The sequence below is a fragment of the Prionailurus bengalensis genome, chromosome C2 (genome assembly GCF_016509475.1).
Source record: "Prionailurus bengalensis isolate Pbe53 chromosome C2, Fcat_Pben_1.1_paternal_pri, whole genome shotgun sequence".
In the NCBI taxonomy this organism is placed as follows: domain Eukaryota; kingdom Metazoa; phylum Chordata; class Mammalia; order Carnivora; family Felidae; genus Prionailurus; species Prionailurus bengalensis.
The window spans coordinates 55,307,246-55,329,070 of NC_057350.1; the positions used below are offsets into that span (position 1 = coordinate 55,307,246).

The 21,825-nt window shown below is 42.9% G+C and overlaps 2 protein-coding genes across 8 annotated transcripts in view; one reads left to right on the plus strand and one right to left on the minus strand.

Moving 5' to 3' along the window:
* CD47 (CD47 molecule) overlaps window positions 1–12,754 on the minus strand; it is a 50,429-nt gene extending 37,675 nt beyond the window's left edge. For 6 of the 7 annotated variants that reach the window (XR_006299352.1, XR_006299351.1, XR_006299350.1 and 3 more), the window contains exon 1: window positions 8,312–8,417. Coding sequence is in view for 3 of the 7 variants with exons in the window: in XM_043594070.1 (XP_043450005.1) it covers window positions 8,312–8,357 (46 nt within the window). In the remaining 4 variants the exon portion in view is untranslated. Of the gene's footprint in view, window positions 1–8,311; window positions 8,418–12,424; window positions 12,530–12,636 lie in introns of those variants that run through there. The other variant, XM_043594071.1, reaches the window with a different exon arrangement.
* On the plus strand, window positions 405–20,151 carry LOC122491404 (WAS/WASL-interacting protein family member 1-like). The gene is made up of 2 exons (XM_043594067.1): window positions 405–9,429; window positions 19,137–20,151. The coding sequence occupies exon 1, from the start codon at window positions 7,742–7,744 to the stop codon at window positions 9,032–9,034; it is 1,293 nt and encodes a 430-aa protein (XP_043450002.1). The 5' UTR covers window positions 405–7,741; the 3' UTR covers window positions 9,035–9,429; window positions 19,137–20,151.
* The last annotated feature ends 1,674 nt before the right edge of the window (window positions 20,152–21,825 follow it).

Genomic DNA, 21,825 nt, shown 5'->3' on the forward strand with positions numbered 1-21,825 from the left:
ATAGAGAGAGCAAATAAAAGCACATAGGCAATTAACATGAATAAGTAAATTCTGATATGCCTATAGCAGTCAAAATCAGATAGGAATAGGTAAGTATAACCATCAGTGAATTAACAAATGAAATGGTGAAATTATTTTATATAAAATGCCAAAAATACTGGACTTCACAACCTCTGTAAATACAGACCACCAACTGAAACCATCTCATACCACAGTCCTGAAAACAGCTATTATGTGTTGCTGACAGGGCTCAATACATGGTGGTCACAGCACACAAGTTTAGCTCAGAAATGTACAAATTCAATAAACATTTATTGAGAATTACCTGACCTGAATATTTTGATAGGATGAGAGGATACAATGATGGGGGGGGGGGTGGAAGAAAAGAAAAGAAAAAAAAAAAGCAAGAATTATCTTTTAGAAGCTTTCGATTCTCACTTGGAAGAATGATACATACTTTTTGTAACACAAGGTCCTAAGTGCTATCCTTTGGTATGAAGAAAGTGCTATAGATGGGCAGGAGTGTAACCAGTCTTACAGATGTCTAAGAAAATTTGCATTGCTACCAAGGAAACAACAGAAGACTGTCATAGATGCCACCCATCTCAAGTCTTCAATCTTTTATCTTTCTATATATGCTACATAAAGCCTCTGTCCTTTGCAAGAACTCTTAAATCACTCTTCTTTTGCAGGAGCTTATCATATACTCTCCAAAGGAACCCTATTACTTTTTTAATTTAAAAAATTTTAATGTTTGTTTATTTTGGGGGGAGAGAGAGGGAGACAGAGAATCTGAAGCAGGCTCCAGGCTCTGGCTGTCAGCACAGTCTGACATGGGTGGGGCTCAACATAACAATCCTCGAGATCATGACCTGAGCTGAAGTCTGATGTTCAACTGATTGAGCCACCCAGGTGCTTCAGGAGCCCTATTTCTTAATCTGAGTCCTTCACATGAGAAGCCAGAAGCTTCCAATACTTCCCACTTATAAATTTACCTACAACCCCAACTATCCACAACCCCCTCACCTTCCTCCTCTTCAGAATTGCATCCCTTCACCTGTTAGTTTTCATTTCTGGCTCCACACCCACTCATCTCCCTAAGGACTTTCCCTAACTGATTATCAGCCTCCTACATCCTTTATGCCATTCACATAGGGTTTTTTGTAATACTTTAAAAAATGCTTAAATATTAGCCAATGTTTAAAAAATCATTCATCTCTTCCCTAGCATCCTAAAATAATCTAAATGCATTTCTTCACCTCCCATTCACTTCTTAAATCTCTGCCACCTGGCCTCTACCTCTTCTTCACTATAATAGTTCTTGCCAAGCCCTAATAATCCCAAGTGAAAAACTGAATGTGCACGGTTTTCTCTGTATCTTGACTACTCTATAGTTCCTCAGCCAGTAGGCAGCTCCTTTCTTGCTCTTGTCCCTTGGCCTCTGTGATAGCTCCTGATTCTGAATTTCCTCCTACTGCTTTGTCCACCGCACTTCATCTTTCTTTCTTTACTGAAATCTATTCCTTGACTCACAATAAGTATCAGTGTTCCTCAGAACTTCATAACCAGCACTGCCCACCTTCCTTCCAATGCCCCAGGTCCAGCATTCTCCTTAATCCACAGTTTTAACATCTACACACTTTTTGTTTAACCAAGCCCCAACTTTCTCAACTGGAGACCTGGAAAGCCAACACTCTGCTGTGCACCTCCACTTGAATGCACTATACTTAATTTAAAATTTGGACAACATGTCCAAACGCCTATTTACCCTCTTCCTATCCCCCTCCCAAATACTCACCATCCAAAGTATTTTCTATTACCTATTCATCAACAAGACTTGGACCTAGTAAGAATCATGCTAGATTTCTCCCTCTCTTTAGCCATGAAAAATTCTTGATAGGCTCAACCTATTATTTAATGGTTCCTCAATCCAATGTCTGTTGTACGAATTAGACATTTATCATCTTTCTTTTGAGATACTGCCGTAACCTCTTGACTAGCTCCTTACCTCCAGCCTCAGTGTTTTCCCATCTTAGCCTCAATGTATTTTCCACAGTTCCCAAAATAACTGTTCTAAATGCAAATGTGCACTCTTTTGCCTAATACACTTTAACAACACCCCCCGCCCCCTTCAAGCTAAATTCTAAGTGCGTTATCATCGAATGCGAACTAGATCCTTCAAGATCCTGTCCAGCCCCACCTCCTGTACTCCCTCATTTCCAAACTAAGCTCCAATCATAATGACCTCTTACAATTCCATGAATCTGCAAATGCCCTCTCATCTCCATACCTCTGCACATGCTGGCAAACGTGTACAGGTAAGAGTACGCACTCTGGAGTCAGACCTGGGCTCAAGACTTAGCACTTTATACTTGTATAACCTTTGGCACGTTTTTAACCTCTGTACCTCAGTCTCCTCATCCAGAAAATGTGTAGTGACAGTGTATACATCATAGAGATTTTAAGATTTAATGAGATAATAAATATTAGGTTCTTAGTGCAGTGCTTTTGCATACATAGGAAATGTTCAATAAATGGCAGCTATAGTCTGCTACTTTTGGTTCTTCCTACTAAAACACAATGGAGATGTTCAGTCCTGTCCTCCCCTCCTTCCCTACCACTACTCAGTCGTATTCATCCCCTCCTTATTGCTCATACTGCCCCCTGTTCAAGTTTTGTCACTGCACTCAACTACTGAATCCTGCAATTACTGTTTTCCTTAACCGAAATCTCCATTAGTCTCAGAAGTTAGAGAAACAATGACAGCGTCTTCATTTGGTATCCTATGTATGGATCCAGGGTCCAACAAATACAAAGCAATACATTCCCTATGAATGTAAAAAAATGTAAAGTATGAATTCCAAGAAATCAAAATCTAAACACTGTAGCAAAAAGGATTCACTCTTCTTTCATATGTCCAGTGAATCTTCCACTGCCTCTCACTTCAATAGACCTCATTATGGAATTGAGAAGCAACATAGTTTAGTGGACAATCTGGAACAAGTCAGTTGCAAACTGCATGGAAGAGTTTCTTAAGAATTACATGAATGTAATGATCTTCCTAGAGGATGGTATTTAAGCTAGGTCTTGAAGGAGGAGTAGGAATGGTATAGAAAAGGAAGGGCTTTCCAGGCAGAGTATGTAACATGCACAGAGGAATAAGGAAAGTGGGTAACAGGAGGCAGAAGATTATTCAAGTGAACACTAGGAACAAGGGATGGTAAAGAAATACTGTAAAGGCTTCCCTGCATGTCACTCTGAGGAGCTGGGACTGGATAATATAAACAAAAGCAAAACACTCAGGTTTACTTGCATTAAAAAAACAGTACAGTAGTATGAAGGGTAAACTGAGGGCAGGAAGGGAGATAGGAAAGGAAGGCCCACTAAGAGATCACCACTGCAATAGTCCAGGTAATTGACACCTGGAGAGAAAGCCAAACATTACAGTAAAAATCTAATATAATCAACGTATGTCGGATGTGGGAAACAAGGGGAAAGAGGAAAGAATTAAAGTTATTTACTAAGAGTATGTGTAACTCATTAGATTGTGGATTTTATTGAGAAAAGAGTTTTGGACATTTACAGGGGAATATTCTTTCAATATTTAATAGGCTAGGTATTAAAGTACCTGCAGTACAATGAAATGAGGATGTCCAATAGTTCCCAGGTCATATGGATCTGGATTTAAGAAGAAAGGTCAGAACTATTAATACCTGGGAATCACCAAGATAACAGCTGGTAAGTGAAAATTGTGAGCATAATCAAGATTGCCCAGAGAGTACTTGCAAAGCAAACAGCAGGAAGAAGAGAATAAAATGTTGGAGAACACCAAGATTTATGGAAAAATCATTAAAGAGGAACAAATCAAGGAAGTGAGAAAAAGAAGTGAGAGCAGCAAAGAATACCACTGCAGACCACCAAAGAAGGGTCTTTATATGAACAAAATAGTTCTTAAATGGTATGATTAAAGACAGCCTCTAGATTAAAAACTACATTATTAGCTTCTTTATCTACACCAATATCAGCAGACTAGTGGGAGCAAACATCATGCACTGGGAAGTGAATGGGTGGGAAGAAGGAAGAAGCAGTTATTTTTTTCAATAGATTTGGCAGTGTAAGAAAGCAGACAGAGAAAGCAACAGAAAGAGTCTGGAGAAGGGGACAAGGGCAAGGTTTTTTGGTTTTTCTTCTTTGTTTGTAACAGGGGGTAAAACTTAAGCCAATGGAGAAGGCAAGATCTAAGATGAAAGATCTAAGACCAAAAGGGGTAAAACTTGAGCATGTGTGGAAGAAGCCAATGGAAAGGTAGAGATCTAAGATGAAAGAATTAAGCTGTCTGGGCAAGTCTCCAAGATGGTGGAAGTGAAAGAGCTGTAGACAGGTGAACCTTTCCTTGGAAAGGTGAATGGGTATACTTCTGAAACTGGGGAAGGGAGGAGAACGAGATGAAGGCCGCTTAAGATATTGCAGATAAGTTTAGTAATGGTGGGAGGGAAGCTTAGCGAGTCCACACCACACATCACTATTTTTTGCAGTAGAGTAGGAAGTTAATTATCTGCTTGAAATGGATGTTCAGGAATGGGGTAAGAAGCCTAACAGTCACTAAGGTAAATGAAGCAAAGCTCATGAGTAAAGATAACAGCTCAAAGTGAATCCTACCAGTTTTTGCCATTAGATCAAGCCCTTGGTATGAAGACCTGGAGTCTCAAACTGAATCGGGTTAGAATTAGGGTCAAAAAGGAGGATCTAGACAGCTCTCTCCCCAACAGAGACCAAAAAAGGCCTGGAGGAAAGTAGGGGTGTCCACAAGGTGTTCAGTAATCCCCAACTAGATTTAAAGTGGCCTTATAAGGACAGAAGTGGTCAACCTAGAATTGCAAGGGAGAGAAAGTTTCAAGTTAGTAACATCCAGAATTATGGGCTTCTCAAGCACTTAAAATATATTAAATGTCACCAGGAGATAAAAACAAACAAAATTTCCTATCCTTTATATACTACATTTTAAGTTACTGAGAAGCAAAAGATCTGAAATTTATCTGTTATACACAAGAGGGCCTTACAAAGTGCTTAGAGAATAGCATGGGCTCATATTTGCTCAAAATGGAAAAAGGAGTTTTGACAGACCTTGCAGTTGCCAAATGCCTTACCTTACCTTTTAACTGTAAGTGTGACATGTATTAAAATATGCACTTTTATTCTCTTAATCTCAAACTCTGGGGTTGACCAGATTCTGAGTCTTATATAACTGTTCCACAGATAGCAAATGTAATATTCAGAGTTTAGAACTCATAATTCCCATTTCAACTCTATGTAACTACAAGGAAAAGTCCTTAGTCTAGGTATATCAGGATCAAATTTCTTGGGTGCTCTATGTACTTTAGTACTACATGAGTTTAACAAAATCAATCCTACACTATTATTTTTGCTCTTTTGTCATGGAACTACTATCTGCACCAGGAGACAAAGTAAAAGTAGCTTTATGACAACCCAAGAGTGCACTATATTAGTCTGAGTGAGACACAAGATATAAAAATGTAGAGATTTTTATCTTATATAAAAAGGTAACAGCAAAAACCTATAATATGGCTGAAATGGTTATAGGAAAATTATATCACAAAAAGAACATTAAAGTATTAAAAACAATGCCTATATAGCTATAGATGAACTAACATTAAGGAATACAAACTTGGTTTTAATAATATGAGTGATTACTGTGGACTTAGAATATTTATCAAACTTGGGAAAAACACCTATTTTTCTTCTTTAGAACCTGGTCTTTCAAATCTCCATTAACAGCTCAGTGGCAAAGATAAAACATCTGCCAAAATACAGATGACAGCATGAGCAAGTGTCCTAATGGTAGGCATTTAGTGTAATGCTTTAACACACTGCCTCTAGACTGCTGGGGAGGCCCCATAAATAAGTACTTTTAAATAGGCATTTACTTCCTTAAAATGGCAACTTGTGTTTAAAAGTAATACATTCTTTAAGAGAAAAGAAAACATTTTCATTTAAGCAAGACATGTTACTACCAGACATAGATAATAAAAATGTCTTTTAATCAGTGTACCCTTGATTTTAAAAACTCACTTTGAACAAAGAAAAATCATTCAACCGCTGAAAAGACAGTCAATGTCCCTGCCATTATTTGAGTAAAGTTTTATTTGCCAGTTGCTGAAAACTACTGAAACTGCTGATGTGCTTTAAAAAAAAAAAAAAAAAAAAAAAGTATAATTGGGCTTATAGGGGAGGGGGGAAGAAAGAAGCCTAGTAATTCATTCTGCATCTTGTAAACCAACAGGGGGGTGGCAGTTTGCCTGAAAGTAGATGAAAGGAGCATTTTAGATAACTTCTTTTACCACAAAGGTCAACTGAAACTGTAGTGTCTTCAAAAAAATGCCTTCGATTAACAGTCATGTATAAAACTGAAAGCAAAATCAAACTTCAGTACAAATAAACCTATAAATATGTGACTTTCTTACTCATTTTGGATTCTAAACTCAGTCTCTTAAATACCCTGGTTGGTAATTACTCGTGTTCTGAGACTGTTAACGTATCTTCATACATGTCCTTTTTAAAACCACATATTAAACACACACAAAATCTATTATATCTTACGACAAACACGATCACTTCTTGTTTTATAGTCAACAAAACTCAAAAGTATAATGCCTCTATTTTTTTTCCGGGTTATTAACTAACTACAATAAAATACTATAAATTGTGAATTCTGTGACTGTGGGGACTTGAGCATATTTATATTGTATGTAAATGAGTACCAATTACATGTGATCTTAACTATTATTAAATATGGCCTAACAAAAATCCTATCTCCAAAAGTACCATTATAACAGTTCTTTCCGATCTGCTTGAAAACAGGACCTCTGTTTTTAAAATACTATATGACTTACACTTCTTATTCTTCAGACTAGCTTTGATGCCAATGGTCTGAGTTATTGATATTTTATTACAAATTTGTAATTTGGTTCAACATGAAGGCTTTCTCATCCTACAACAGGTTTCTGAAAGCAGTATTATTTTAGGTATAATAATAGTAATGGCAATAAGCCACTAATGATAACAAGAAAATACTACCTTATCTAATAACTCTTTAGATAATAAAGATATCATTAACAGCTCCAACAACCCATGATGTTTCAGAGATTGAGGAAAGTGGTAACCAAGGATTTAAAGGCATAATGGAAGTGGCTTGAAGTCACAAACCTTTATAAATGACACAAGGAGGCTAATAATCGGTTTAAAATCTAATTAATTTAGCATTCTAGAATTCAATTTAACAATTGCTTCCTACTTTTACTCAAATTCAGTTCTGAATCTTACAAAAAGTTCACAGAAGACTGTACAGATGTGAAGTATGACAGGCACCTGAGAACCACAAAAATTCCTATTCCTCACTTTTTACAGAGGAAGCACACGTTTAAAAAAAAAAAAAAAAGCATAATGGATTCCAAAAGCCTGGGGGGACCAAACGCCTTTGGCGTTGAAAGACACCAAATCCCACTCTGCTGCAAATATGTTTGGACTCTAGAGAGGTTACGGTCTTCATATTTCAAGCGAAATCTGTATTACTATTAAGACGGTTCGCCCAAATAAAGTAGAAAAACTTGGAACGAGCAATAGGGCGTGGGGGTGGGTAGCGAGAGTTTCCAGGTAGCTTATTTCTAGAGTTAAAAAAAAAAAAGCACTCAAAATATTCTTCCTATTAAATGCTGGGTTGGAAATGCAACTTAATTGTGTCCTTTATGTTTCCTTAACTCCTATGTTCAAGTGGGAGGGCAAACAGGAGAAATCCCATCTTGCAGACTTCGCCAAAATGCGCACTTCTATCGCAAGAGGCCCGGGCCCTCCCACTCTCCCTCCTCCATCCCCAAATGCGTTTAAACACAGAGGAGGAAGCGGGGTGCAAAAGAGGGGGGCCCCCAACAGTTGCCACCCCTCGCCTCCGATCGCGCCCTTTCTCTCCACAGTTAATTTCTGTGCGAGGTGCACGGCTCAGAACCTTCTTCGGTGTGCATCTGGAGGTGGAGTACGGGGGGGGGGGGGAGGAGAAGAACTCTTCTCCCACCGAGGGGGGAAAGGGAAGAGGAGGGAAAGGAAGGAAGGGGGCGCAGGATTACCCGAGGGCCCTCCTACGCTCGCACCAGGAGCGTGCAGGGCCCGAGCGTCCCGCGCTCGGACCACCCTTTCTAGGGCGACGCCGAGCCAGCCGGGGCGCAGCCCACACACCCGCGGGGGCGCCGCGGGGGCGCCGAGACACGAGTCGCCGACCCAGGAAAAAGGGGCTACTCACCGCAGCAAGCCGAGCCCAGCAGCAGCAGCACCACCAGGGGCCACATCGCGGCCGCCGTGGGGTCGCCGCCGGCGCCGCCGCAGGTGTCTGGAGCAGCCACCGAAGCAGTCACAGGCAGGATCTGCCGCCACTGCCGTCACAAGCAGGACCGGCCGCCGCCGTCCGTCACTGGCAGGACCCGCCGCCCAGGCTGCCTGGCCGTGCGCACGCGCGCTCCTGCCACCCCCCCCCCCCGCTCGCTCCCCTCCCACCCTCCCGCTCTCCCGCCGCGCGATACGCGCACGCGCACTCGCCCCCGCCCCGCCGCCGGGGCTGTTGACGCGAAGCCCTTCGGCTTTGCGGGCTCGAGTCCGCGCTCCGGTCTGCTTCGACGAGGTCTGGATCCCGCTCCCCCGCAATGGCACGCGCTGGACTTGCGGGTCACGTCCCGCCACCCTCCACTCCCCACCCCCACGGTGTATTCGCCAGCCGCCACAGGAGGCTGAGCGTGTGTTCCTACGTTTACCCGGTACCTCCTTGCCCCCGCCCTCTCCGCGGTTCTCCCGTGCCTCTCACACCACCCAGGGCCCCGTGCCCTCCCTGCAACGGTCCTCTTCCGCTCTCACTCCCACCGTCACGCTTCAGGAGCGCCGCCTGGCGCTGCGCTCCCCCGACCTGGGCGTCACCGCCCACACGAGCCCCTCCTGCCGCGTCCTCGCCCGAACCTGTGCCTGCGTCCCCTAATTGCCGCCTCGGCCCCCCCATCCCTCAACGCGAGCGCACTCGCGTAGGGGCGTCGCTACGCTTCCGACAGTCTGGGAGCCCGGGGCGCCTCTCTGAGTGTTGGGCGAGGGGGCGGGCCTGTCTGCGGCGAGGTCCCGCTCGCCCTCTTGGGCGCCGCTTCGGTCCACCTGCCCCACAAGCTTTTGTTTCCGGTGCGGTTGTGGGCTCCCCTCGCGCTTTCTCGCCTTGTTCTTTAGTGTGTTTCTCCTCTGAACAGGGTTCCTCCAGCACCTTCCGTCGTGGTGGTAAACATCTTTAGGTGTGGTTGACGCCAAGCCCCCGGGTTCAGTCAGGCACGGTTGTAAACTGGCTGACACACTCAAGACGTCCCTTCCCAGGATCCTCAATTGAGCCTGGTGAGTGACCCCAACTCCTGCAGCCCGCTACACCGTTCGGGGTTAGCGTGCTTGAAAAATGGGTTCAAAATGTGGACAAGGCCTTTGACTGTCTCACTGAATCATCATCCTTCGTCCTGAAGCGAAAGCCCTTTTACAACTACCGGTAACACTTAACCCTAAATGGTGAACTAACTCCTTAAAGAGTCCGGCTCCGGTGGCTACCTTAATGGGGTGCATATATGTCTGCTCCCCTTGGTTGTTTTTCTCTTATCCGCTGGAAAGGAAAGCAGTTTCTCACCACAGTATCCTGCTTCTCCAAATCCTCTACCCGTGATGTCTCTTCCATTGCACCCCATCCCTGTCGTAATAAAATCCAGGAAATAACAATTGCCACCCCCCCCCCCGACACTGTAGCAGTATATTGTATACGTGTGTAACTTTTTTCTATAATTATTATTATTATTTTTTGGTCTGGACCTCTTGTGCACAGCATTATCGATTCTTTCAGAGAATATTTTAAGTATTTCCTCGAAGACTTCCTATCGAACTGTGAAAACAGAAGGGGTTTAATAAATGTGTTGATGTGACTTGAGGCAAGCATTGTTCCAGTGAAATTTGTTTTTTAATGATTAGAAAAAAAGAAAAACAGTTGCCTAGCAGATATCTCACTAAAATAATGGTTAATAATTATGGTGGTAATGATTTGAATGGCAGCCTTGACACCCTGAGGCTACCAAAGGGACTGATGGATTCTCCTCCAACTGCTGCTTATATGGATACAAAAGAATCATCCACCAGACTTTGAGCATTCGGGACATTGTGTATCACAGAGCAGCTGGTTGGCTAAATAAGGCTGTCAGCTGTCCCTGAGACCAACCGACCCCCCTAAAGCTGAAGAGTGACTGGGAAGGACTGTCCCCAGTCTTCAGAGGTAGAGATTGAGGGATGCTCTGTTTCATACTAGGAGCTGCCGAGGCTATGAGCTTAGTGTAGCTGTGTGCAGAAAATGCAGTAGGCTCATGTCAGGTGAATGAGAGGCCACCTGGGTGACTATTTCTACTCTTGGGAACGTGTTTTGATGGTGAAGCAAGAGGAGGCCTTTTCCAGAGATAGAATCCAAATCTCTCTTAGATAACCTTGGGCTCTTCTCTCCAGTCTCTAACCGCTTTACATTTATGTTTCCCTTTTAGTGCTCCCAAACCTTTTTATTTGGATTTTGAGCTCATCTTATCTTTACATAAGGGATTTTTTTTGGGGGGGGGGGTCGTGGAGGGGAGGGTGGAAGGCAAGGGAGTAATACACATTAGAATGTTTTAAACAGAGGTAATACACATTAGATTTATCACCTAAATTAGTCTTCATAACAGCCTTGCAACAGATATTATGATCTCCATTTTAGCAATGAAGAAACAAGGGTAGAGAGAGATAACGAGCATTTTGTCCACACTTATATGTGATAATTCCTCTCTGTCTCTCATTTATGTCTATCTCCCTTGTCCTTTTTCTATCTCTTCCAAGAATCCTTTCCCAAATGCTACTTTTCCTCTTTCCTATAATTCTCCACCACTTAAAGGATTTAATTACCTCTTCCATCATACTTTGTTCATGCTGCTAATAAAATATATCAATACATCTTTCTACATATCTGTCTCCTCTTCTATCATGTCAGCTAGGAGAAAATGAATTTTTTCCTGGGTATATTTGCATCTCCAGGGCCTGGCACAGTGCCTGGTTAAGACCTAAAGAAATCAGTGTGGTATGTAGTATATAGAACATATCCAGCCATGTACTACCAGGTAACCTTAGACAAGTTACTTAAACTTTCTGAGCCCTAGTTTCTTCATTTGTAAAGCTAGATGATAAAGATAATAGAAATTAAATCTTCAAATTGCCTTAACAGTATAATAAGTGAACACTTTACACTTATATGAAACAGTGCCTGGTGTACAGTAAGCACACAATATTAGCTCTTAATATTATAGTCTCCTTATAGTGAGATGGTTCTCCTAGAATAGAAATGAAAATTATTATCAAAAGGATCACCAGTTGCTGGTCTGGAGCCTTGAAGAAGTACTGGGACTTGGCAAAATGTCTACATTTGATTCAAGCTAGAGGCACATGTCTGTGCCCAGTGGGTAGCCCTTAATCCTCTTGCTTTTCTGAACACTTTGTTAGTGATTGAATGCCGAGTGGCCCACATCTCTGACACCTGGCTCAGGGCCCAGTGTCCTAGGATGTTATTTCAACTTGACCTAGTTATTAAAGCATAGGAGCTCCAGTCATCAAATAAAGCAATGTAGCAAGGAGAGTCTGTGCTCTCTGGTTAAGGACTAGGTTTGGATGGTTAGGCAGCTGGGAGATATTGACATGTGGTTGGAGAGATGGATTTGGCTTAGGGGGACAGAAGGAAGGCTTTAGCAGCAGGAAATGCTCTTCATCCTTGCTTGTGCTTCAATTAGGAGCAAATATTAGGAACAGAAACTGCCTCCATATACGAGGATGGCAGGACTTAATGGTTCCAGGTGAGAAGCATGCTACCAGAGTGCTGACAGTTGGCTCTGGTGTAACTTCCCTTCTGGATGTCAGATGTGCACAGGCGTGTTTCACTTAAGTCAGGGGAAACAGCATTTCCTCCTCCTCTTCCTCCTCCTCCTCCTCCTCCTGTTCTTGCTGCTGCTGCTGCTGCTGCTGCTGCTGCTGCTGCTGCTGCTGGAGGCTACCCATGTAGGGGGCCCACACATGACAGCTGGAAAGCACGAGAGAAAGCCAGCTTCTAGGTTAGGTTGTAAAATCACAGCAGGCTTATTTCTTTGAGAGCATGTAATGTTTGGGGTCCTGGGAAGGCCCCTCTGTATCTTGCCTAACTCTTCCCTTTGATGGAAGATAACATACATGTAGTGGGTACATACTATGCACCAAGACCTCACTGTGCTAATGCATTTATTTTCTATTGCTGGCAGAACAAACTACCACAAATTTAGGGGCTTAAAACGACACTCATTTATTATCTTACAGTTCTGTAGGTCAGAAGTCCACTGGACTCCGCTGGTTTCTTGGCTTCCGGTCTCACAGGGCTAAAATCAAGGCGTTGCCTGGGCTGCTTTCCCTTCTGGAGGCTCTAGGGGAGAATCCATTTCCAGGTTTATTTGGGTGGTTGACAGAGTTCAGTGTCTGAGGTCCCCATTTTCTTGCCGGCTGCCATCTGGGGTTAGGGGGGCTGCTTACCATCTAGAGGCCTCTTTTGGGTCATTGTGTGTAGTTGCATGTGGTCTCTGAACATCTCAGAGCTAGCAGTGGTACATTAAATCCTTCTTATGTTATCACGTTTCTTCTGCCTCCCCTTCCTCTGCCACATTTCTATGACTGACTTTTCTGCCTTCCTCTTCTACTTTTATAAGTGCTCAAGTGATTAGATTGGACCCCTCGGTAATCCAGGATAATCTCCCTATTTTAAGGTCTGTAACCTTAATCACATCCACAAACTCTCTTTTGCTATGTAAGGCAACATATTCACAAATTCCCAGGAATTAGAGTTTGGCAATCTTTGGGAGGCATTATTGTGTGTACCACAGTTAGGTTCTTTTCATATTTATTCCATTTATCTTTGTAACAGCTCAGTAAGGGAAGCGTTGTTCATATCCATTGTGTATGTGAAGAAACTGAGCTCCAGAGAGGTTTGTATCACAGGTGACTTACTTTGCCCAGTGGATTAGTTTTCTTAGGTCTACCCTAAAACCAAAAAACGAGGAGACTTAAGAAACATTTATTCTCTCCTAGTTCTGGAGGCTCAAAGTCTGAAAATAAGGTGTCAACAGATCCATGCTCTGTCTGAAGTCCTCGATAAGAATCCTTCCTTGCCTCTTCCTAGCTCTTGGTGGATCCTGACAGTCCTTGGAGTTCCTTGGCTTGAGCTGCAACACTCCAATCTCTGACTCCGTCTTCACATGGCCTTTAACATCTCTATGTCCCTCTTCTTTCTAAAATTTTTTTTAACATTTATTCATTTTTGAGAGACAGAAACAGAGTCCAAGCAGGGGAGGGGCAGAGAGAGAGAGAGAGGGAGACACAGAATCTGAAGCAGGCTCCAGGCTCTGAGCTGTCAGCACAGAGCAGAGCCCGACACGGGGCTCAAACACACGAACTGTGAGATCGTGACCTGAGCTGAAGTCAGACACTCAACCAACTGAGCCACCCAGATGCCCCGTCCCTCTTCTTATAAGGAGACCAGTCATTTGATTTAGGGTCCACCCTAATTACAGTGTTATTTCCAAATACTTAACTAAATACACCTGCAAAGGTTCCTGTTTCAAAATAAAGACACAGTCTGAAGATCCAGGAATTGACATGAATTTTGAGGGGATACTATTCAACCCACTGTAGCCAGTAAAGTGTATTACTTATGGACAAAAGCATAAAACCTAGCATGTAATTTGCCACTCTTTCTTTCCCTACATCATGGCAATCAGCAATGCTCCAGACAGTGTCTGCTCTGTCGGCCTGGGCCCTAGAGTAAGGATGAGGCAAAGCAGAGCCCTGGCTGACCTACAAAGAACGTACAACGAGAATAGAAATAAATGTGTCATCTCTCCTGACAGATACCATCTACAGCATTTAATGACATAGTCCAGCCCTTCAGAAATATTCCCAGCAGCTAAGGCAGCTCCCCACTTCCTTGTTTGTATACAAAAATACCCTTGAATACTGGCATTAGCCAAAACCACTCTGAGGCCTCACTGTACCTCTTAGTCCAGCTCCACTGGCAACGTTTTACTGCACTATTGTTCCTCTATGGAGCAAGGTGTAGAAAGAAATAGATTTCAAAGACTGCCTTTTGTATCCTTAGAGGGGCAAGTTTTCTAGGAAAAGAAAGAGTAAAGGCTAGAGCATATGAATGTCCTTTGAAATTAGCTGCAGAGTAGCTGTCTGCATGTCAGGCTGATAGTCTCCTCTCCAGTTTCAGAAGAGTTCCCCACCTGCAGCAGCCAGGAACGTCTGTTGAGAAAGCTTTGTTCTCTGCCTAAACAGTGCTCTCTAGGTGTGCTCTCCCTTGCCCGTCCATGGCCACTTGTGCAAAATTACTCAAGACACTGTGCCTCGTCAAGTTTGCTTATTGATGCTACATGAGTTCTCTGCGTGCATCTGCCAATCTGCTCTTCCCTAATACTGGTCTAATTGCTATGGGTGTGGGCCAGCGGACTCAAACTATCATCAGATGGGCTTTAAAAGTGAAGTGGATAAACTAGGATCAAACTGCCAGACAAGACAGATGTACATATTTGGAATCATGAGAAAGGTTGCCTGATTCCATGTGCCCGTAACCTCTCTTACTTGTCTGTCTTGAATGGCAGCCTGGACTTGAAGGCTCCCATGTGCCAAGTGCTATTGTTGCAGCTGCAACTTCTACCTTCTCTTCCCCAACCACAGGCCCCGTGAACAACAACAGTAGGAGGAAAGGAAAATGTTATAGAAACACTATGCTTATAGGAGTAGTTCTCCAAGTGTGGTACCTGCATCAGCAACAGTTGTAGCCACTGAGAGCTTGTTAGAAATGCAAATCCTTGAGCTCTATTCTGAAACCTACCAAACCAGAAACTCTGGAGTGGGACCTAGCAATCACTGTTTCAGGGAGTCTTCTGGGCCATTCTGGTTTATACTAAAGTATGAGAACCACTGGCTTCAGGCCTGACCTTGGAAGTCAGGTGCTCCTCCTAGGAGGTAATCCATCTTGGTAAAAATGTCATCGGTGCCTCTGTCTCCTTGGATTTGGTGGGTACAGTGTAGAATCCCTGGCAACCCCAGTTGTCTCTTGGCCCACTGGGTGTTTTGTATTAGCTGCAGGTTTCTCTAACATCTTATGGTGAAAGAGCACATGCACTACGTCTGTACTGATAGAAACCGAAGTGTGCTTCAGAGTGACTTGAGGATCACTTTAGTTCTATAGTTAGTGGGTTTACAAGTAGTTTAAGAAATTGGTTTCATGGTAGTTTACAAACTGCCTTTTTTGTGTGTTCATCCAGATATTTAGTATGTGAAATCTGGGCTAATGTCTTGTGAGTTTCCACTTACAAGATGCCATTTTTTAATAAATTCATTTATTTAAATTCAAGTTAGCTAACATACAGTGTAGTATTGGTTTCAGGAGTAGAACCCAGTGGTTCATCACTTACGTATAATATCCAGTACTCATCCCAACAAGTCCCAATAAGTGCCCTCCTTAATGCCCATCACCCATTTAACCCATCCCCCAAACTAATACCCCTCCAGCAATCCTTAATTTGTTCTCTGTATTTAAGAGTCTATTATGGTTTGCTTCCCTTTCCATTTTTATCTTATTTTTCCTTCCTTTCCCCTATGTTCATCTTTTGTGTTTCTTAAATTCCATGTTTGAGTGAAATCAGATGATATTTATCTTTGACTGACTTATTTTACTCAGCATAGTACCCTCTAGTTCCATCCAGTAGTTGCAAATGGCAAGATTTCATTCCTTCAATCACTGAGTAGTATTCCCGTGTGTGTGTGTGTGTGTGTGTGTGTGTGTGTGTGTGTATGTGCATGTGCATGTGTGTATGTATACCACACCTTTATCCATTCATCAATCAGTGGACATTTGGGCTGTTTCCATAATTTGGCTATTGTTGATAGTGCTGCTATAAACATTGGGGTGCATATGCCACTTTGAATCAGCATTTTTGTGATTTTGGATAAATACCTAGTAGTGCAATTGCTGGGTTGTAGGGTAGTTCTATTTTTAATTTTTCGAGGAAGCTCCATACTGTTTTCCAGAGTGGCTGCACCAGTTTGCATTCTTACCAACAGTGCAAAAGGGTTCCCCTTTCTCCGCATCTTCACCAACATCTGTTGTTTCCTGAGTTGTTAATTTTAGCCATACAAGATGCCATTTTGATGAAAATGTAGAAATTTTCATATAGTCACATAAATGTGTCTCTTTGTCTAGAGAAGGAAGTAAATGAAACCAAGGATTCCCTGGAGGAATGACAAATCAATACCCATTTCACCAGATGACAGATTCAGAGGCACCTATGTGGTGGTATGTGGAATAGGGGAGAAATGAGTCATGCTCTATCATAATTCAAAAGAAAATTATTTGTTCGTTTTCAAAAACCACATGAGCTAGATCACCTGCAGCTGGTTCTGATAAACTAAGATAAAAGGGTCATCTGAATCTGCTTTGTCCTAAAAAGGTAAGCAGCATTCTTGCCCATAGGTGTGCATGAATGCTCCTTCCTCTGGAGATGTTAGAAGGGTTTCTGATGGACAGATCAGTCAGATTTGGTAATGGATATATTCCTCCTCTTCAGTTGTATAGATGATTCTCTTAATTTTGTCTGGCAGTACTGGATTGCCTAAGAAAATCTGCTTTCCTTGCATGCTACAAATTCTTATGAAACAGAAATTTGTTGTTGTTGCTGGTATTATTTTTTGGTATAAAGGTTGCACTTCTCAATCTTTTCCTCCTTTCTACTCTCAGAACCCACACTGTGTTTTGAAGCATTGTAAGTATGGCCCCAGAAGACCAATGGAACATGCTTGTAATTTGTGCTCCAATAGTCATCCGCTTTCCCTGTCTCACCTCTTTGGGGGCTGAATACTATGCCTACCCAGCTTCCTTTTCCTCCCCAAGCAGTGGCTTTGTGCCAGTGGGACCACAAGTTAGATGAAAAGCTATCAAAGCACTAAGGGAAGAAATCGATAGTAATATATGTAAGCGTGCACATATATCACAAGTGACAGTCTCATTTCCATGCAAGTTAAGATGTTCTCAGTGCCTCTAATTGACACCCTGTGTATCTGGGTGCACACATAGTCTGATGGGGATATACATGGCTGGATTCATCTTATAGAGGCAAAGTGGACAGCTGCCGATGGGCTGTGATTTGATTTTGCTGGAGGGACCTTTCCATGACTACCCTAGCTGGCCCAGGCCTTTTGCCTGCTGGGAATTCCCACATCACTGGTCGCTTTGGATTGAGGCACTGAAAGTTGTTTAAATGCAAATTATTTTCTAGGAGGTAGAGACATTATTATTCATTAATATCTGGGCTTTAATGAGTTTATAAGCTTAGACGAGAACAGGCCAGAGTCTTTTGGTAATAGAAGCCAGAGAGATATGTTTTAATGAAGATGGGCAGAACAGAAAAGACTGAGATCTGAAATGCTACAGAAACTATAGCCATAGACTTAAGGAATAGAAGAAGTATGCTAGTTACATGGTGAGAAATAAGATGGATGGAAAAGAGAAAGTAGGAAAGTGGGAAATAAAGTGCCTCCCCAAGTACAGAGGTCATTTCTGCCTAGAGCTCCTGGTGATTCTTTCTCCTAAGCAGGAGTGTTTACAGATACCCTGCTGAGACACTTCTAAGTGTGTATGTATGTATTTATTCAAAAAGAGCTATTGAACAGCTAGTACATGCCTGGGCACTGTGGGTACATCAGGAAAACAAACCAGATAAAACCCTGCCCTCACAGAACTTGTGTTTTAGTGGGAGGGTGGGGAGAGACAACATGGGAAATAAATAAAGGGAAGTGTGGTACACTAAATGGTGGTAGCAGCTGTGGAGAAAAGTAAAGCAATGAGAAGGGATGGGGAGGAAATGCCATTTTATTATTATTTTTTTTAATGTTTATTTATTTTTGAGAGAGAGAGAGACAGAGCATGAATAGGGGAGGGTCAGAGAGAGAGGGAGACACAGAATCTGAAACAGGCTCCAGGCTCTGAACCGTCAGCCCAGAGCCTGACGCGGGGCTCGAACCCACAGACCGTGAGATCATGACCTGAGCCAAAGTCGGACGCTTAACCGACCAAGCCACCCAGGCGCCCCAGGAAATGCCATTTTAAATAAGGTGGTCAGGGAAGGCTCACTAGAAGGTAACATTTGAAGAAAAAGTAAAGAGTGAGCAAGTCAGGCAGATGTCAACATGGAGATCATTTCTGGCAGAGGAGACAATATATGCAAGGTCCTGCATTTGGAGCCCACCTGGCTTATTTGAGGAAGAGCAGGGGGAGGAAGACAGGCCTAGGGGCAGGGGAACAGACAGTGTGGTCAGGTGACAGTAAGCACAGGGGAGAATAGTAGGGGATAAGGTCAGAAGATCACGGCAGGGGCAGTTTACGCAGGGCTTAATAGGACTTGTACTCTGAGTGACAGGATTTTGAACAGGGCAGTGATACTATCCAACTTTCCATTTAGTGGGTTATTTCAGGGGTTGGCCAGAGATAGTAAATTAGCAGGCCACAAGATCTCTGTTGCAACTCGTTGATACTGCTGTTGGAGCACCAGGTAAACCAATGAATATGGCTGTGTGTCTATAAAACTTTATTTACAAAAGCAGATGACAGACCAGATTTGTCACAAGCTGGTCCTTGGGCTATTGCAGTAATCCACTGGGGAGATTAAGGTGGCTCAGACCAGAATTGTAGCAAAGGAGGTGGCCAGGAGGGGTTAGATAGTAGCTATGTTTTGAAGGTAGAACCCTCGGGATTTGCCATGGGACCAGATAGATGTTGGTTGTGGCCAGATAACTCCAGGGTTTTCAGCCTGTGCAACTAGAGAAATGAAGTTGCCACTACCAAAATGGGCAAACTGAGAAGGGGAGGTGTGGTGGGGAAGTGGGGGAGGGGTATCGGGAGTCTGTTGGAACATGATAACTGAAGATGCCTTTAGGATAAAGGAATTGGACTAGATGTTTCTTAACTCTCCTTCTAGCTCCAATATTCTGTGATTCCACAACTGTGAGAGAATAAACATCTACCCTAGTGGCTTCTGCTGTGAACGCATTCTTCAGGGAGACCTTCCACGCTGCATTACTCCATCTTTCCCAAATGCAATTGGTGATTATGCTGGCTAGAGATCAGTTGCTGGGAGGAAGAAACATCGAAAGGGAGGCAACTGGCAGCTGAAACTAGCAGGGGGAGTTGGAAGAGCAGCTTAAATCGTGTATGTGCCCGAGGAGGCTTTAAAGGGCTGGAGGCAAATTCCTGTGAATCTTAGTTTCCTGGAGGTTATTCATAATGGAGGGTTGTCAGCCGACCAGGCTAAGAATATTCAACTCATTTTCAGAGAAAAAGCAAAGCGTCATCTTCAACTTAACCTCTGCTGCTCTCTCAGAATGCCTACACTTCAGACCCACTCACCCCTGCATTAGGTACCCCTGGCAGTGTAAGCTGATTTGGTGGCCCCTGGAGACCCACAGGACATAGCCAAGGTCTTTGTCATTAGCTTCTCCAGGCCATTTCCTCCCTCTTCTCTCTCATCTCTCCTCACTGGGAGGTATGTCTTCTGTCTGCCCAAATTCTTTCTACCCAAGAAGTGGCTCTGTGCCAGTGGGGTTGTTTGCTGCATGGAGAGCCGGCAAACCACTTTGGGAGTGAGCTGATAGTAATATATTTAGAATATGAGCATTTATCAGAAGCAGCAGATGGAGGCAGCAGAGTGGAGCTCCCAGAACCGAGGGCAGGGAGTGTTTCATTCAAGTGTAAAGCGCATGCCATCTAGACTCGGCTGGCACCAGCTCATGAAACCAGTGAAGAGAAGGAGGAAAACAAAGAAAGGCCACCTTTGTGCTAGGTTCGATAGAGGTTACAGCATTGCCTGACCAAGAAGCTTCGGTGCCTCCAAAGACTGCATTCTCTCTGGGATAGGAAGGAAAACCCTTCACAGTTGCTTTCCTTAACATTTTTTACTTCCCTAAAGCTTAATAAAAAAAAAATTCTGAAGCCCAGAATAAGTGGAAATATAGACCATTCATTTACGTATGCATGGATTAATTCATCTGACAGATATTTGTTATATGCCTCACACATGCCAGGAGCTGTGGGATATTCTGGGACAGAGAAGAACCAGGCAGATATATATGTTGTAATTCTTAACTATTAGAGCTGTCAAAAGTATTTTAGTTTTAATTTTTTACCACCATCCCCACAACTAGCCCTTAAATATACAAATGTATTCAAGACCTGTGCTATTGCCTATTTGAACTAGAGGAGTATTTTTTAGTGGTAAATTTCCTGAGGGCATAAGTACCAAATTCAGCATATTAGTGAAGAAAAAATAATATTCCCAATCACCTTTTGGAGAAGAATACTGTGATGAAGCCATCCCATTTGGAAAGGCTGATTTTAGAAGGGCCCCAAGTCACCCCACAGAGGGCATATCAGTATACCCATAACAATGAACCTTGAGAAAATGCCTCTCTTCAGTTTTTGATTTTTGGGTTTTTTTTTTTTTTTTGAGAGATTTTAAGTGTCATCAGTGAATGAATCACATATTTTTTCATATAGCCTTTATATGAGAGCACCAAAATGTGAACTTTTGCACTATTATATATAGAAGATGTGGATCTCAAGTCACCTGGTCAGAATTAATCACTCCTGGTGATTGGTGCCACAGGAGGCTAAAATATCTTCACATTTAGGGGCGCCTGGGTGGCTCAGTCGGTTGAGCGTCCAACTTCGGCTCAGGTCACGATCTCGCAGTCCGTGAGTTTGAGCCCCGCGTCAGGCTCTGGGCTGACGGCTCAGAGCCTGGAGCCTGCTTCCGATTCTGTGTCTCCCTCTTTCTCTGCCCCTCCCCCATTCATGCTCTGTCTCTCTCTGTCTCAAAAATAAATAAACATTAAAAAAAATTAAAAAAATTAAAAAAAATAAAGTAACTTCACATTTAAATATACCAAGTTGTGTACTTGGCTCTTTCTCATGATGCATCATAGATTCCTCAAAGGAATGTGCAGCTCAGTGCCTGACACACAGTTGGTACTGAATACATCGAATAAAAGAATAAAGGCTACAGAGGGGTGCTGGGGTGGCTCAGTCAGTTAGGCATCGACCCTTGATTTCAGCCAGGGTCATGATCCCAGGGTCCTGGAATCGAGCCCTGCGTTGGGCTCTATGCTCAGCATGGAGACTTCTTGAGATTCTCTTTCTTTCTCCCTCTGTTCCTCTCTCTTGCTCATACTCTCTCTGTAAAAAAATTTTAAAAAATTAAAAAAAGAATAAAGATTACCAAATACTTGCAGTTATAAAGAAAACAAAAGAAAAATTACCAAATGTTCATTTTTATCATACTATCTTCAGGATAAAATAGGTATATTAGAAAACATTCAGTTGTTATGGATGAAAATGTCTCTAATTTACATGCTCTCAAAGTTCTTTTGTTTTTGTTTTTGTTTTTAAATGTTTGTTTATATATTCTGTAAGAGAGAGGGGAAAGGTGTGCATGAGTGAGGGAGGGGCAGAGAGAGAGGGAGAGTCCCAAGCAGGCTCCGTGCTGTCAGTGCAGAGCCTAATGCAGGGCTGAAACCCATGAACTGTGAGATCATGACCTGAGCTGAAATCAAGAGGCAGACACTTAACCAACAGACTCATCCAGGGATTCCTTTTAGTTTGTTTTTTAAGTC

Excerpts from the sequence above, each read along its gene's own strand:
- LOC122491404 (XM_043594067.1), top strand. The coding sequence starts at position 7,742 with ATGCAACTTAATTGTGTCCTTTATGTTTCCTTAACTCCTATGTTCAAG.